At 45.4% G+C, this 16,347-nt stretch overlaps 1 protein-coding gene across 5 annotated transcripts; it reads left to right on the top strand.

Moving 5' to 3' along the window:
• Positions 1-1,092: 1,092 nt before the first annotated feature.
• On the top strand, positions 1,093-16,302 carry LOC105491563 (myelin oligodendrocyte glycoprotein). 5 transcript variants are annotated; one of them, XM_071097400.1, is made up of 9 exons: positions 1,093-1,380; positions 3,535-3,882; positions 9,869-9,982; positions 11,334-11,354; positions 11,595-11,615; positions 12,638-12,752; positions 14,256-14,372; positions 14,676-14,696; positions 15,397-16,302. In XM_071097400.1, exons 1-8 carry the CDS (start codon positions 1,293-1,295, stop codon positions 14,686-14,688), a joined length of 837 nt encoding a protein of 278 aa, XP_070953501.1. In that variant the 5' UTR covers positions 1,093-1,292; the 3' UTR covers positions 14,689-14,696; positions 15,397-16,302. The 5 variants fall into 5 exon arrangements, with proteins under 5 accessions (XP_070953501.1, XP_070953500.1, XP_070953503.1 ...); XM_071097399.1 differs by having other exon boundaries at positions 1,095-1,380; positions 15,143-16,302; XM_011758075.2 differs by lacking the exon at positions 12,638-12,752 and having other exon boundaries at positions 1,097-1,380.
• Positions 16,303-16,347: the final 45 nt, after the last annotated feature.

Here is a 16,347-nt window from a genome sequence, read left to right as displayed (position 1 = left end):
CTGACCATAATCTGTCCTTCTAGCTCCTTACACCCATCTCGGACAAAAGCAGAAATGTATGTCTCAGTTGTGTTTCCACCCCTTGCTGCCCAATATAAATTTTTGTGTTGCCTAATATAATTTTTTGTGACGATGTAAATGTTCTGCATTTGTGTTGTCTGATGAGATAACCACTAACTGTAGTGCTATTGAGCATTTGAAACATGGCTAGTGTAATCAAGAAACCAAATTTTTAATGTATTTAATTGTAATTAATTTTAAGTGGCCACTTGCAGGCAGTGATTGCTGCATTGGAAGGCACGGCTCTAAATTGAGCCTTTTTTCCTTATTTGAGGAGGCATACTTGCCTTAAGATTGGGAAGTCTATTTTTGGAACCTGGTACCAATGCTGGTCTCACCCTTGCAATTCTCAGCTGAGCCCAGAGGTGAGAGAAAGGCTTCCATTCCAGATCTCACTCTCCCCTGTGACACTGAGGAAACTGGCAAGTGATGTGAAGGCTGGAGAGCGTGTCCTGTATGCTGGCTCTGTCCCTGCTGCCTGTGTTGACTGACACAGTTAGTTGCTGCCCTTGCTGGTCTCCCTTCCTCCAACCTTGCTTCTCTGAGCACTCCTGACGTTCATCTCATGACTTCCCTAAAAACATTCTTTGGGGACAAGAAACTAACAAATCCCAAGTGACCTATCACATATACAAACATACAAAACAGAGTTTGGATTCGTGGTAGAAGAAAGGGAGGTTAGACATCAAGAAGAATGGTCTGGTGATGACAGTTGTGAGATAATAGAAATAGGAAAAAAAAAATCTAAGTTTTCTTTCTTTTTTGAAGAACCAATCATACTTTCTCTCTTTTGACTAATTGGTAGGGCTGGGGTGGATTGGAGGAACCTTACATATTCCATAAACGAGCCTCTCCCTGAGGTCCTGTAAGTGATCCTTCCCCACCAATTAGCCCCTGCAAGACCCTTCAAGGGTTGGATATCCAGGAGGGCGTGGGGGAGGAAAGCCCAGTACCAGGCAGCCTCTGCTCCATTGCTCTGGGGGGGTGGGGAAGGCAAACCCTGGTCATCCCCTCAGTCTGTAGACCTTTTGTGTGAATGCCTGGCAAGGGTGACGTGGGGCTGTTTCTGCGGGCACAGCTGCAGCACTTACTGGAGTGGAGGCAGGGCCCAGGCAGCACTGCCCTCCCAGATCTTCCCTCGGGCTTTTCAGCAGTAAGGGGACATGCACCCCGAGGCCCTCCACTTGGCCTGACCCTGCTGTGGGGGCTTTCTGTCCCCAGGAACGGTGGACATGGCAAGCTTATCAAGACCCTCTCTGCCCAGCTGCCTCTGCTCCTTCCTCCTCCTCCTGCTCCTCCAAGTGTCTTCCAGCTACGCAGGTAAGACATGTTTTTTTCCTGCCCTGGGGAGACCCTGAAAACAGAAAGGCTAGTTTCCTGGGTCTTAGCTCCTTCAATCATCCTCAAGTTGCTATATTATCTTTCTGAGACATAGACCTGCTGACATGCTTCCCTTCCTCAGAAACCTTCCGTGGGTGGTTCTTACAGCCTTCAAGATGGAGTCCAGACTCTTTTTTTTTTTTTTTTTTTTTTTTTTTGAGACAGAGTCTCCCTCTGTTGCTCAGGCTGGAGTGCAGTGGCATGATCTCGGCTCACTGCAACCTCAGCCTCCCTGGTTCAAGCGATTCTCCAGCCTTGGCCTCCCGAGTAGCTGAGACTACAGGTGCCTGCCACCAAGCCCAGTTAATTTTTTTTTCTTTTTTTGTATTTTAGTAGAGACAGGGTTTCACAAATTGGCCAGGATGGTCTCAATCTCCTGACCTGCTGATCCGGCCACCTCAGCTTCCCAAAGTACTGGGATTGCAGGTGTGAGCCACTGCACCCAGCCTAATTTTTTTTATTTTTAGTAGAGACGTGGTTTCACCATGTTGGCCAGGCCGTTCTTGAACTCCTGACCTCAAGTAATCTGCCCTCCTCAACCTCCCAAAGTGCTGGGATTATAGGCATGAGCCACTGCACCCAGCCCAGACTCCTTAATGTGACTAACTCAAGGCTTTCCTTGAACTAGTTCTTACTTGTCTTTTCACCTCTCAAATTGAGATAAAATCATAGCAACTTCTTGGAGTACCCATCAGGATTACATGAGATTACATGCTTAGCAGTGTCTGTCCATAGTAAATCTCAATAAATGTTTGTGGAATTATCATATCTTGTCATGTTTGAGACTTTGCTCTGCATAATCACGCACCGGTAAGTTTTTTAAAGGAACCCGGCTGTCACATGCAGAGGGGAAATCAACAGAAAGATTCCCATCCTCAGGGAGCCACCTGACTGAGAGAGGTACAGTGCATCCACTCTCCAGGTCTAGGGGAGAAAGCAGCTTTATTTCCTAGTAGCTCAGAGTCTGACTCGAGAAACACACCCACATAGAAAAAAACATGGAACTTGTTTGGGTCAGGGTCGAGGAGCCACAGTGAGGTGGAAGATACAGAAGAAGGAAGAGTGAAATAGAGCCATCCCCAGGGTGGAAGATCTCAGAGGAGAATTTGGGAAACAGGGTATGAACAAGGATTGAATAGTGAGAAGTGGTGGAGAGACAGTTAAAGTGGATGGAGTGACAAAAGCAAAACCTCTAAGGGTAGAATAAGCAGCAGTTTGGCCAAGTCCTAACAGGGAGGCCCATGGGAAGATTCAACCTCAAGATGCTGCACCACATTCCAAGAGGGAAACTTAAAGCCTGGACTGAAGAGTCAGAGATGGCTACAGTTGGCAAAAAGATGGGCAGATGCTGAGATGAGATGATTGCTAGAATGTTCTGTCCAGGATATTCACAATATCTCTATAACCAGAGACTTTTTTTTTGTTGTTGTTCTCAAGAAGGAAACTTGGGGCCGGGTGTGGTGGCTTACGCCTATCATCCCAGCGCTTTGGAGCCAGGGAAGGCAGATCACCTGAGGTCAGGAGCACGAGACCAGCCTGGCCAACAGTGTGAAACCTCATCTTTACTAAAAATACAAAAATTAGCTGGGCGTGATGGCAGGTACCTGTAATCCCAGCTACTCAGGAGGTTGAGGCAGGAGAATCGCTTGAATGAAATAGTGGAGGTACAGTCAAAAGGTGACATCTTCTTCTTTCTATAATTATATTTAGACATTTGCTTTACTTGCTTATTCACTAGGACCATGCGCATGCGTGTGTGTGTGTGTGTGTGTGTGTGTGTGTGTGTGTGTGTGTGTGTGTGTTTGCAGGGAGGCAGAAGTTGCAGGGAGGTGGAGGTTGCAGTGAGCCAAGATCGCACCACTGCACTCCAGCCTGGGCGACAGTGAGTAAGACTCAGTCTCAACAGTCTCAGAAAAAAAAAAAAAAAAAAAGAAAGAAGAAGAAAAAAAATTGCATTCCTTCCTGGATCTAGAATTTCATTTAAAAGTCAAGTGTCCTCTTCCTTCCCTGTTTTGAAGCAGCCCTTCCCATGACAGGCTTACTTGCCAAGGTTCCCTCTGACCTTCAGTCTCTTCCTTTTGGTGTCTTCGACAGGACAGTTCAGAGTGATAGGACCAAGACAACCTATCCGGGCTCTGGTCGGTGATGAAGTGGAATTGCCATGTCGCATATCTCCTGGGAAGAACGCTACAGGCATGGAAGTGGGATGGTACCGGCCCCCCTTCTCTAGGGTGGTTCATCTCTACAGAAATGGCAGGGACCAAGATGGAGAGCAAGCACCTGAATATCGGGGCCGGACAGAGCTGCTGAAAGACGCTATTGGTGAGGGAAAGGTGACTCTCAGGATCCGGAATGTAAGGTTCTCAGATGAAGGAGGTTTCACCTGCTTCTTCCGAGATCATTCTTACCAAGAGGAGGCAGCAATAGAATTGAAAGTGGAAGGTGAGTAGTGCCGTATAATATTAGGTATTAACTGTTGGGTGGCCAGGAACAATCATTCTCTCAATTAAGATGAGATCCCTCAACCCAAACATCTCACGCCTAGGAATGAATTCCATACAAACGTACACATCAATAAGCAGAAACTCATATGCTTAGGGATGTCTGCTGCATCATTATTCAGAGTAGCGAGGAAATTGGGATCAAAGTCAATGCCTTTGAGTAGGTCAGTGACTGAATAAACAATGGTAGCCATACTGTGAATATTATGCAGGCATTAAAAAGATTATTTTAGCACTATGCCAGATGGTTTGCAGGCCTGCTATAAGGTATTGTTGAGTGATAAGAGCAAGCTGCAAAATGTAGGATACAAAAACAAAACCCTAGGGCATAGTGGTTTGCCTCGCAGCTACTCAGGACGCTGAGGTGGGAGACTGGCTTGAGCCCAGGGGTTTGCAGATACAGTGAGCTATGATTGCACCACTGCACTCCAGCCTGGGTGACAGAGCAAAGACCCTTCGCCCCCCACTCCCTACCCCTGTGTCAAAAAAAAAAAAAAAAAAAAAACCCTGTATTTGTGAGCACACACACACACACACATACACACATGCCTGTGTGTGGTCCTAGTGAATAAGCAAGTAAAGCAAATGTCTAAATATAATTATAGAAAGAAGATATCACCTTTTGGCTGTACCTCCACTATTTCATTCTGCAGAATTTGTTTGTTTGTTTGTTTTGGCAGGGGTCGAAGTCTTGCTCTGTTGCCCAGGCTGGAGTGCAATGGTGCCCTCCTCCTGGGTTCAAGTGATTCTCCTGCCTCAGCCTCCTGAGTAGCTGGGATTACAGGTGCCCACCACCACGCCCAGCTAATTTTTGTATTTTTAGTAGAGACAGGGTTTCACCAGGTTGGCAAGGCTGATCTTGAACTCCTAACCTCAGGTGATCCACTCGCCTCAGCCTCCCAAAGTGCTGGAATTACAGGCGTGAGCCACAGTGCCCGGCCTCAGAATTTCATTTTCAACATGTTCTGCGTGATGGGTGATTTTGGAGATTATTTTTTGCTCTATCTCAGGATGATTAAGATGTGGACAAGGTGAAGAGAATGGAGGTGGAGCTTTGAAAGTTAATTGCTATTTAATTGAAGAACTAAACTGCTTTGAGGGCCTTAGTGTCAGATCCTTTCCCTTTTCCTCCTCCCCAACTGCAGTGCAAACATCAGACAATTGATCACTATTGTATCTTGGGGGTGTGAGTGACCATTGCACTGCTGGGACCAGAAGACGGCATTATATGTGGAACAACAAAGCATTATTTCTAGAGACTGCCTGCAGGGATATGGAAATAGCTTTGTGTGTCTCATAATGTTCTTCATACAGCTGTTTTCATTGGGGAAATTCTACTTGTCAAAAAGTTTGATAGAGAGAACCTCTCCAGTTTGCAGATTTTTCTCCTTGCTGCTCAACAACTTCCTAGCTCAGTAACTGCCTCTCCCAACAATCTGCCTCAGTTTTACCACACCAAAAAAGGAAGACAAGCCGGGTGCAGTGGCTCAAGCCTGTAATCCTAGCACTTTGGGAGGCCGAGGTGTGTGGATCACCTGAGGCTGGGAGTTCAAGACCAGCCTGACCAACATGGAGAAACCCTGTCTCTACTAAAAATACAAAATTAGCTTGGCGCATTCCTGTAATCCCAGCTACTTGGGAGGCTGAGGCAGGAGAATCGCTTGAACCCGGGAGGTGGAGGTTGCAGTGAGCCAAGATCGCGCCATTGCACTCCAGCCTGGGCAAGAGAAGCGGAACTCCCTCTAAAAAAAAAAAAAAAAAAAAAAAAGGAAGACAAAAAGAAAAGCATCTAAAGATCTAAAGACTTTGCCTCAGGGGAGAAAGTTGTCTTTTGGGTTGCTATCCACATTCCAACCTCCTGTTCCCACCTCTTAGTCTGCATGCCTAAGAATCTAAAAAGAAACTGTTTTACAAGTAAACAAGGGACACTTTGCCTAGGCTTGGGAGCCAGGAAGTTGAGACAAATTTAGGAATGAGATGAAGTAATGGTATTATTGCAAGTCTCAGGTGTAACTACCTCTGCTCTTTCTCTGAAGAGTTTCTAATCTCTCTTTTTTACTTATTTTTTCTTGTCATTTTTGTGATTTTATTACTAGTTGTCTCTAATCCTTTCTTTAAAGTCTTCAACAAATGCCAGTCACGGCGGCTCACGCCTGTAATCCCAGCACTTTGGGAGGCAGAGGCAGGCTGATCACCTGAGATCGGAGTTCGAGACCAGCCTGATCAACATGGAGAAACCCCGTCTCTACTAAAAACTACAAAATTAGCCAGGTGTGGTGGCGCATGCCAGTAATCCCAGCTACTCGAGAGGCTGAGGCAGGAGAATCGCTTGAACCCAGGAGGCAGAGGTTGCAGTGAGCCAAGATTGTGCCATTGCACTCCAGCCTGGGCAACAAGAGCAAAACTCCGTCTAAAAAAAAAAAAAAAAAGAAAAAACATACAAAACAGAGAGAACATTATAATGAGCCTCCAAGTGCCTACCACCTTGCTGCAGCACTTGTCAATCCAGGGACCACCCACTTCACCAGCTCCCCACTCATTACCACCCTCCCCTACTCAATTACTGAGGTAAATCCTAGGCAGCATGATCATTTCTCTTTTTTCTTTTTCTTTTGAGACAGGATCTGTCTCTGTCACCCAGGCTGGAGTGTAGTGGCATGATCTCTGCTCACTGCAGCCTCTGCCTCCCAGGCAGAAGCCATCCTCCCACCTCAGCCTTCATAGTAGCTGGGATCACAGGCAAACAGCACCACACGCTGCTAATGTTTTGTAATTTTTGTAGAGACTGAGTTTTGCCATGTTGCTCAGGCTGGTCTCAAACTCCTAGGCACAAGCAATCCTCCCACCTTGGCCTCCCAAAGTGCTAGAATTACAGGCGTGAGCCACTGCACCCAGCAAAGAACACTTTTTAAACAATAAATAGGCCGGGCACGAGGGCTCATGCCTGCAATCCCAGTACTTTGGGAGGCTGAGGAGGGCGAATCACGAGGTCAAGAGATGGAGACCATCCTAGCTAATGTGGTGAAACCCTGTTTCTACTAAAAATACAAAAACAAAATTAGCCGGGCGTGGTGGCAGGCGCCTGTAGTCCCAGTCACTCAGAAGGCTGAGGTAGGAGAATGGAGTGAACCCGGGAGGCAGAGTTTGCAGTGAGCTGAGATCGCATCACCACACTCCAGCCTGGGCAACAGAGTGAGACTCCATCTCAAAAAAAAAAAAAAAAAAAAACACAAAATAATAAAAATAAATACATAAATAACTACAATACTATTATCACATCTTAAAAACTCAACAAAAATTTCTTAATATCGTCAAATACCCAGTTTGTGTTCAAATTTTCCTGATTGTTTCATAAATACACTCTTACAGTTGATTTCTTTTAGTGAGATTCAAACAAGACCCACCTGTTGACCTTTGCCCTTAGGGTTTCCCACTGTCTGAATTTTGTTGACAACATTCCCATGTTGCTACATAATACGGTCCTCCATGCCCTGTGTTTTTCTGTAAACTGATAGATGTGGAAGTGCAATGACATTCGTGTTTGATTTACTTTGGCAAGTATAGTTCATCAGTGATACTCTATACTTCTTGTTGATTTACATCCAAAGGCTAATAATGTCTGCTTTTCTCTCTTTTCTAATTATTTGCGAAAGTAAAAATATGGGGGTTTGGGAGAAAGTATGTATGTACTCACTTAAGTATGTACTCACTAAATCACATTGCTATAGGTAACTTCCATTAAGAACTTGAAAGTAAAGTTTGCTGCATTTTCCTCTAGGGAACACAATAATAGACAGGAGCCTTAGTCTACAGCTTAAAGGATTGCAATTATACCTGAGCAACCTTCCTGGACCAGTTTAACATTATTGGCTGTGATGTTTCCCCACCTTCGATGTCAATATCCTTACTTAGCTCCCTTAAAGCAGAGATCAAGATGAAAAGGGCTTCAGCTGCGGCATGGCCCATGGAGATTAGAGCGGGGCTTTTGGATGCTGAGGAGCAGACCTAGAATGGGAAATAGATGGGAGCCACAAAAGTGAAGGTCCCCCTCCCTCATTGCTCAACCTACTCCATGTCTGCACATCTGGTCAGTTACCAAATCCTGTGTAAGCTACCTTCCTTTTCTTTCTTTCTTTTTTTTTTTTTGAGACGGAATTTTGCTCTTGTTGCCCAGGCTGGAGTACAATAGTGTGATATTGGCTCACTGCAAACTCCAACTCCCAGTTCGTGCAATTCTCCTCCCTCAGTCTCCCAAGTAGCTGGGATTACAGGTGTGCACAACCATGCCTGGCTAATTTTTGTATTATCAGTAGAGACAGGGTTTTACCATGTTGGCCAGGCCAGTCTCGAACTCCTGACCTCAGGTGATCCACCCACCTTGGCCTCCCAAAATGTTGGGATTACAGGCGTGAGCCACCGCGCCCGCTGTAAACTACCTTCTTAAAAGCTCTAGAAGAGGGCTCTTAACCTTTTGTTGTGTGTTATGCACCTTTGGCAAGCTGATGAAGTTGATAGACCCCATCTCAGAATTTTTTTTTTTTTTTTCGAGTCAGGGTCTCACTCTGTCACCCAGAATGGGTTGCAGTGGCACGATCATGGCTCATGGCAGCCTCTACTTCCCAGGCTCAAGTGATCCTTCTGGCTCAGCCTCTTGAATAGCTGAGACCACAGGCTTGTGCCACCATGCCCGGCTAATTTTTAATTTTTTTTCGTAGAGGCAGGGTCTCACACTATGTTGCCCAGTCTGGTCTCGAGAACTCCTGGGCTCAAGCAATCTTCTTGCCTTGGCCTCCCAAAGTGGTAGGATTACAGGGGAGAGCCACCACACCTAGCCAGAAGAATGTTTTAAATATACCAAATAAAACATTTATACCAAAATACAGTCATCAAAATATTAAATTAACAAGAGTTAGTGTTGCCCTAGTAATTAGTGTAATTTCAAAATAGTAGTAATGTAAAATCAAAAATAGATAAGTGATAGTTTGAGATTTCTGTGACTTTTCTAATGTGATATGAAAATATTTGTGATTTTTTTTTTTTTTTTTTTTTTTTGAGACGGAGTTTCGCTCTTGTTGCCCTGGCTAGAGTGCAATGGCATGATCTCAGCTCACCGCAACCTCCGCCTCCCGGGTTCAAGTGATTCTCCTGCCTCAGCCTCTCGAGTAGCTGGGATTACAGGCATGCGCCACCATGCCCAGCTAATTTTGTATTTTTAGTGGAGACGGGGTTTCTCCATGTTAATCAGGCTGGTCTGGAACTCCCGACCTCAGGTGATCCACCCGCCTCGGCCTCCCAAAGTGCTGGCATTACAGGTGTGAGCTACTGCGCCCAGCCAATGTTTGTGATTTTTACTGATGACAAAGTCAAAGGTTCTGTTCAAATTATTGTGGTGTATTGCCTACAGGCATAATCAAAGTAAACACTAAATTTCAGTTCAATGGTTACTGAAAATATGTATTTTTCATTCCGTATTTAAGCTTTGAATCCCCTGACTTCCTATACCATTACCACTGTCCTAGTTCAGGCTCATGTTGTTTTTTACTTTGTTATCACAGTCTCTTAACATTTCTCCCTATCTTCTCCAGTCCTGTAGGTGCTAAATCTGATGTGGTCACTTCTCTGTTTGGAATCCTTCAGTGCACCCCCACGGCCTTGAGGATCAGATCTAAGTCCCTTAGCTGCTCCTTAAAACTCCCCCAGCCTGACCCAATACACAATCTTGACTTTAAACTACTTGCCATTCTAAATCAATAGCATTTCCTGGAAAAAAACATTTTTCCATCAAGGCTAAGCTCAGGGACCAATTCTGTGTCACCTTCTTTGAATCCTGATGATATTCATGTCTTTATTTGACCTGATTTATAGGGCCCCAGGCACTGTGCTGAGTGTTGAGAATTCAGCTCTGGGCAATGTGTCCTGCCTTTCAGATCCCTTCTACTGGGTCAGCCCTGCAGTGCTGGTTCTCCTCGCGGTGCTGCCTGTGCTCCTTCTGCAGATCACTGTCGGCCTCGTCTTCCTCTGCCTGCAGTATAGACTGAGAGGTACAAGGCGGAGGGTGGGTGGATCAGGATCCTTCCTTTAAATGAGCTGGCTTCTTGGAGTTACACCACTAAACATGTATTTGTGAGTGACTTCCGGGTTCAGAACTTCTTCTCACTACTGAATGATAAAGAAAAAAAATAACTCCATGATGAAAGAGTTTTACATCTCACGGAATGCTTTCATATGAATAAGCGGACCCAGCTTCCCCTATGAGCTAACTATGGCATAGAGTAACCCCATTTTACAGAGGATACAACTGAGACCAGGAGTAGTTCAGTGACTTACTCAGACCAATATAACTTGTAAGTGGTAGAGCTGAGGCCTCTGGCTCATACCTAGCAGCTCCATGCAACTTGGGAGAGTGTGAGCTTCAAAGTCAGACAGGTCTAGGCTATTAGGAGTTTTGAATAGATACTGAAGTGAAAGTCTGTGCTACACAGTAGGCATTCAAACATTGTTTCCTTCTCCATTCAACACTGAGGACTCAGGTTCAGCTGCTGATGACGCTCCTCTTTTGTGCCTAGAGCTTTCATCTTGAGCCTTCTCCCCCTACCAAGTGTCTCCCCAGTGCTGGAGCAGGAAGAGTCTTCACTCCTCCCCATGCCCCACCTCTCATTTGTTACTAAGAGGAGAGGAGAAAGTAGCAAGGAGGGTATGGGGAATGTTTTGGGGGAATGGGTGTTGGTGGGATCAACAACAAAGTCCTTTCTGTCACCTTGAATTCAGCCCAGATGCCTGCTTGTCTACTTCTCCCACATGAAAAAGGCCTTCAGCCCACATGGCTGAGCAGAAAGAATCTGAATGTTAGAGTCAGGCAGCCTGGGTTTGAATTCCATCTCAGGTACTGAACTATATAGCAAAATTCTTAGATTCTCCAAGCCTCAATTGCCTTGTCTGTCAAATAGAGAAAACATCCTCCCTCCTACATTGTAGGGAGGATAAAAGTCATGCAAAGTGCCTACTACAAATCCAGTCACAGAGTAGCTAGCTGCTCACTAAATGCTCAGCTCCTCCTTCCTCATTCAGATGGGAGGTGGCAACGCAGTGAGCTGGAGCAGCACTATGAACTGAGAATCCAAGAAAAGGGGCGAAGAGCAGCTGGGAGGTAGTAGATCCTTGTGCTGGTTTGGGGCATTGCTCACATTCTTTATTCGCTATTGTATCTAGACTATAGCTAGAGAAAGAGCCACAACCCTTGGCTTTCAATCCAGTGCTCTTCCTACTCTCCTAAGGTTGTTTCTGGGCTGCAGAGAAATAGCCTGCACAAGGGGCCCAGGCGCTGGGTGTAGGAGGGTCCCCACCGGGAGTCAGAGCATGCAGGAACTAAAATGTTGCCTTTTTCTATTTTAGGAAAACTTCGAGCAGAGATAGGTGAGTTACAGTCATCCTTTCTCTCAATTCTTGCCTTTCAGTGTTTTGGCATAATGGAAATGGTCGTGTTCTCGGACCATCTGTCCCTCTCAATACCCTGTTTTTCCCTTAGTTTCCTTTTCTCTATGGTGGGTGTGTCGTGCCTAGAACAAGTTTTAAGTAATTAAATAACAAAGACTCAGGATAAAGGATCCTTTTTGAGTGCCCTACTAAATCTATTTCCATTTGTTTCTCTTTCAGAGAATCTCCACCGGACTTTTGGTAAGTTCTGGTATATCCAGGCCCTCCCAGGTCAACTTGGCATTTCACTGTAGTTCCAGTCACCTGGGGAAACAAGGACCCCTGGCTCCTGGTTGGGTCCCTTCCTCTCTTTTCTTTCTTTAAATAAGAAGTCATTTGCATTTAGGATTGGTAAAATCATAATAAAAATACTCATATACTATTTTTATGTGCCAGACACTATTCTAACTGCTTTACAAAAACGTTATCTTATTCTGCTTAACTCCTTATGCACATGATTTCTCTTTTCAGGAATATAGATCGTTTACACATAAACCTGATGTCTGGTTGGGGAGGTGAAATGAACAGAAAAACAAGACACAACTGTATCACCTGTACTTATATTTCAGGATGTTTCCATGAGTACAGAACATGACTAATCAGAGAAGACCTCATGGACAAATAGAAAAGCCACCAAGCCCCACTAGGAATTGACCCCCCAAGGACATGGTTTCTAGCCTTTTTGTTCACTGCAGATCGCCCAATGCCTAAAGACAATGCCAACAGAAGAGCACCCAAATATCTGTTAGATAAATGTTGCAGAAACTAGAAGGTGTCAGTAGGGCACAGATAGTACCTTCTCTGAGCAAACTTCCTTCACAGCCCTTCCTCCCAAGCCTGTAGGTCACTCTACTTTTGTCACCTGGCACACAGAGTTCTAACCTACGATTTATAAAATTAGACTAGTTTGTGGAACACGCACACACACACACACACACGCCTTGACACACCTAAAGAGGAGGAATAGTATCTTTGTTTTGGAGGACTTGACTATTAAAGGTCTTAACTCCTTTTTGTACCATGAATCTCTCTGGCACTCCAGTAAAGTCTAAAGGACCCCTTTGCAGAATAATGTTTTTAAATATACACATAAAATAGAACACATAAGATTGTAAAAACAATCATTGTATTGAAATATAGCTATCAACCGATAATCACATTTGTGATATAGCAACATAAATGTTTCTTTCTTTCTTTCTTTCTTTTTTTTTTTTTTTTTGAAGCGAAGTTTTGCTCTTGTCGCCCAGGCTGGAGTGCAATGGCACGATCTAGGCGCTCTGAAACCTCTGCCTCCTGGGTTCAAGCAATTCTCAGCCTCCCGAGTAGCTGGGATTACAGGTGCCTGCCACCACACCCAGATAATTTTTGTATTTTTAGTAGAGACTAGGTTTCACCAGGTTGGCCAGGCTGGCCTCAAACTCCTGACTTCAGGTGATCTACCCGCCTTGGCCTCCCAAAGTGCTGGGATTACAGGCATGAGCCACCATGCCCAATCATAAATGTTTCTTTAGCAAAAGTAATACATTAAGTAATGTAACAGCAAGTCTAGTAACCTGTAATTTCTTTCTTTCTTTCTTTCTTTCTTTTTTTTTTTTTTTTTTTTGAGATGGAGTTTTGTTCTTGTAGCCCAGGCTGGAGTGCAATGGCACGATCTCAGCTCACTGCAACCTCTGCCTCCTGGGTTCAAGCAATTCTCCTGCCTCAACCTCCCAAGTTGCTGGAACTACAGGCCCAGCTAATTTTTGTATTTTTAGTAGAGACGGGGTCTTACCATGTTGGCCAGGTTGGCATTGAACCCCTGACCTCAGGTGATCTGCCTGCCTCAGCCTTCTAAAGTGCTGGGATTACAGGTGTGAGCCACCAGGCCTGGCCCAATAACCTTTAATTTCAAAATACTAATAAACATAAACAGTATTTCAAGATTTCTGCAATAACTCTAATGGGAATGAAAACATATATGGCTTCCATTGGTAATTAAGTCACAGGTACTGCTGATATTGTGGTTAGTTGTAACATGTTTTGCTTTGTTTTGTTTTTTCCAAGAGAGAGTCTTGCTCTGTCTCCCACGCTGGAGTGCAGTGGCAGGATCTTGGCTCACTGCAACCTCCGCCTCCCAGGTTCAAGCGATTCTCCTGCCTCAGCCTCCCAAGTAGCTGGGATTACAGGCATGCGCCACCATGCCAGGCTAATTTTTATACTCTTAGTAGAGACAGGGTTTCACCATGTTGGCCTGGCTGCTCTTGAACTCTTGGCCTCGTGATCTGCCCGCCTCAGACTCCCAAAGTGCTGGGATTACAGGTGTGAGCCACCACGCCTGGCAGTTGTTACATTTTTTTTGTTTTGTTTTGAGATGGTGTCTTGCTCTGTCGCCCAGGTTGGAGTGCAGCGGCACGAACTTGGCTTACTGCAAGTTCTGCCTCCCAGTTCACACCATTCTCCTGCCTCAGCCTCCAGAGTACCTGAGACTACAGGTGCCCGCTACCATGCCTGGCTACTTTTTTCTATTTTTTAGTAGAGACAGGATTTCACCATGTTAGCCAGGATGGTCTTGATCTCCTGACCTCGTAATCTGCTTGCCTCGGCCTCCCAAAGTGCTGGGATTACAGGTGTGAACCACCGTGCCTGGCCAGTTGTTACATTTTTAATGAAAGAAAATGTTAAATCCAGTTAATGAAAATAAGGAGGCAGTACTTTTCTCATCCAAATTCATGGACTCTCTGAATTCTGTCCCCAGAATCCTTTGGTGTTCTAGGATCCCAGGTTAAGGAACCAAAAAAGAAAGGTGGGTGGGGCATGAGGGGGAACACATGTTAACCCTGTTTGTTCTGGTGAACAATTCAGATCCCCACTTTCTGAGGGTGCCCTGCTGGAAGATAACCCTGTTTGTAATTGTGCCGGTTCTTGGACCCCTGGTTGCCTTGATCATCTGCTACAACTGGCTACATCGAAGACTAGCAGGTGCAGTGGCTGGGCAGCAGGCAAGACCACCAAATAGTGGGGAACCAAGCCAGCTTTGAATGGGAAGCTGAAAGAGAATAGAACCAGGGCTCAAGATTAGGGGAGCTGGGATTTCCCTATTCCTCTGTCCCCATGCCCAACCCCAGGCTCTTCTGAGAAACTGTGAAGAGAACCACTTACTGGATCTGTGGGGTCCCCCAGTGGAAAGGGCAGTGTGGGTCACTCCAAATATCCACAGGGAGGGTGTGGGGAAGGTGCTATTCATCTTCCACTGATCATGTATTTGTTTCTTTTTGTTTTCAGGGCAATTCCTTGAAGAGCTAAGTAAGTTATCTTCTCTCTCTTATAAGCAGAATAAAAAGCGAGGAAAGGGAGACAGAAGCAACAAGAGGAAGAGGGGGGCTATTGAGAGATCACAGTCCCAGAGGAAAGGAGGAACTGGAGAGCCTGGGTGGAGGGAAGACTCCTCCTGGGAGGGACAGGGGCAAGAGGCCAGCTGTTAGACACATTTACAGGTGGCAGAGAAGCTGGAGGCATTCCCATCTGCTGCCTGACCCATTCCTCCTTCACTGCCCCTAAGCAGGAACCCCACCCTAGCTGGTCTCACTGCCCATTCCACAGCAACTGCCCAGTGCCTTGCCTCTCAGACCAACCACTGAGGCAGGCATGGAGACAAGATGACCCCAAGGGCTTTTCTTCTCCCTAGTTCAATGGTTTTATGATACAAACTACCGACATAGATTTTTCAAGTTATTTTTTCCTTCTTCTAGGAAACCCTTTCTGAGTGATGTCACATCTTGGCAGGGGTGGAGGAGAGCCTGGTTGCCCAGGGATTGGTCCTTGGGGACATCTCATCCATCAAGTTGCATACTCACTGGCATCTTTGCTATGGGGACATTCCAATTTGCACTTTCAGGAACACTCTGAATTCCAAGTAGAATTGATTTCCCTTCTTCTGTCATCTACCTTTTCTCTTCCTTCGTTTTCCCATTTTTATTATCCTTCTTTCCATTTCTCTCTCCAGTCTTCCACTTGGAAACCCTTCCTGGCTAAGGACAGGCAGGTGCCCCTCTCTCCATCAGAGGACACCTGTGCTGGAGAGCAACAGATAGGATGGTCTCTGCCATGAACTGGAGGCCAGGAACCTCCTCACTGAAAATTACAGTATGATAACTTTGCAAATGGTGGTTGTTTCTTCCAAGACTTCAGCCCTGATTGCGCAGAACTGAGAGGCATGTGAAGGGAAGGAAGAGGAAGAGTGTGAAACATTGAAGAGAGAGCTGAGTGAACTGAAGAGTGAGGATATGGGTAGCCCCATCCCAAACCTGGAGATGGGGAGAAACCTACAGAATACTAGCCAGAGCTCCACCTTGTCTTGGCAGCCTACTAGGGAACTGGGGAAGCAAGAAATGAAAGCTGGGCAACATGCCTGCTTTAGAATGTCTTCCTTCTACTTACACATCTTCCACAGGTCTCAGAATTTCCTTCCTCTCATCCTTTTTCTCCTGTCTTCATATCTACCAGAGTATCCACTGTTTATTCAACAACTACTACTTGATGGTCAGATACAAACAAACAAGCTAGGTGCTAATTAATAATGATAAGAGTTTTGGTTGAGCACGGTGGCTCACACCTGTAATCCCAGCACTTTGGGAGGCTGAGGCAGGTGGATCACGAGGTCAGGAGTTCGAGACCAGTCTGGCCAGCATGGTGAAACCCCGTCTTTACTACAAATATAAACAATTAGCTGGGCATAGTGGTGGGTGCCTGTAATCCCAGCTACTCAAGAGGCTGAGGCAGGAGAATCGCTTGAACCCAGGAGGCGGAGGTTACAGTGAGCTGAGATCACGTCACTACATTCTAGCTGGGGTGACAGAGTAAGACTCTGTCTCGAATAAATAAATAAATAAATAAATAAATAAATAAATAATACGAGTTTTCATATGCACACTTCTAACCCCTTTTCTTTTATATA

The sequence above is a fragment of the Macaca nemestrina genome, chromosome 5 (assembly GCF_043159975.1).
Source record: "Macaca nemestrina isolate mMacNem1 chromosome 5, mMacNem.hap1, whole genome shotgun sequence".
Taxonomy (NCBI): Eukaryota; Metazoa; Chordata; class Mammalia; order Primates; family Cercopithecidae; genus Macaca; species Macaca nemestrina.
Note: the sequence above shows the minus strand (reverse complement) of the source record. Positions and strands in the feature narration are given on the sequence as shown.

Bases quoted from the DNA above. Each gene is read 5' to 3' on its own strand.
- LOC105491563 (XM_071097400.1), top strand. From the start codon at position 1,293: ATGGCAAGCTTATCAAGACCCTCTCTGCCCAGCTGCCTCTGCTCCTTC. The intron at 9,983-11,333 runs GTACAAGGCGGA...TTTCTATTTTAG, and splicing joins CCTGCAGTATAGACTGAGAG to GAAAACTTCGAGCAGAGATA. The intron at 11,616-12,637 runs GTAAGTTCTGGT...TTTTTTTTGAAG, and splicing joins GAATCTCCACCGGACTTTTG to CGAAGTTTTGCTCTTGTCGC.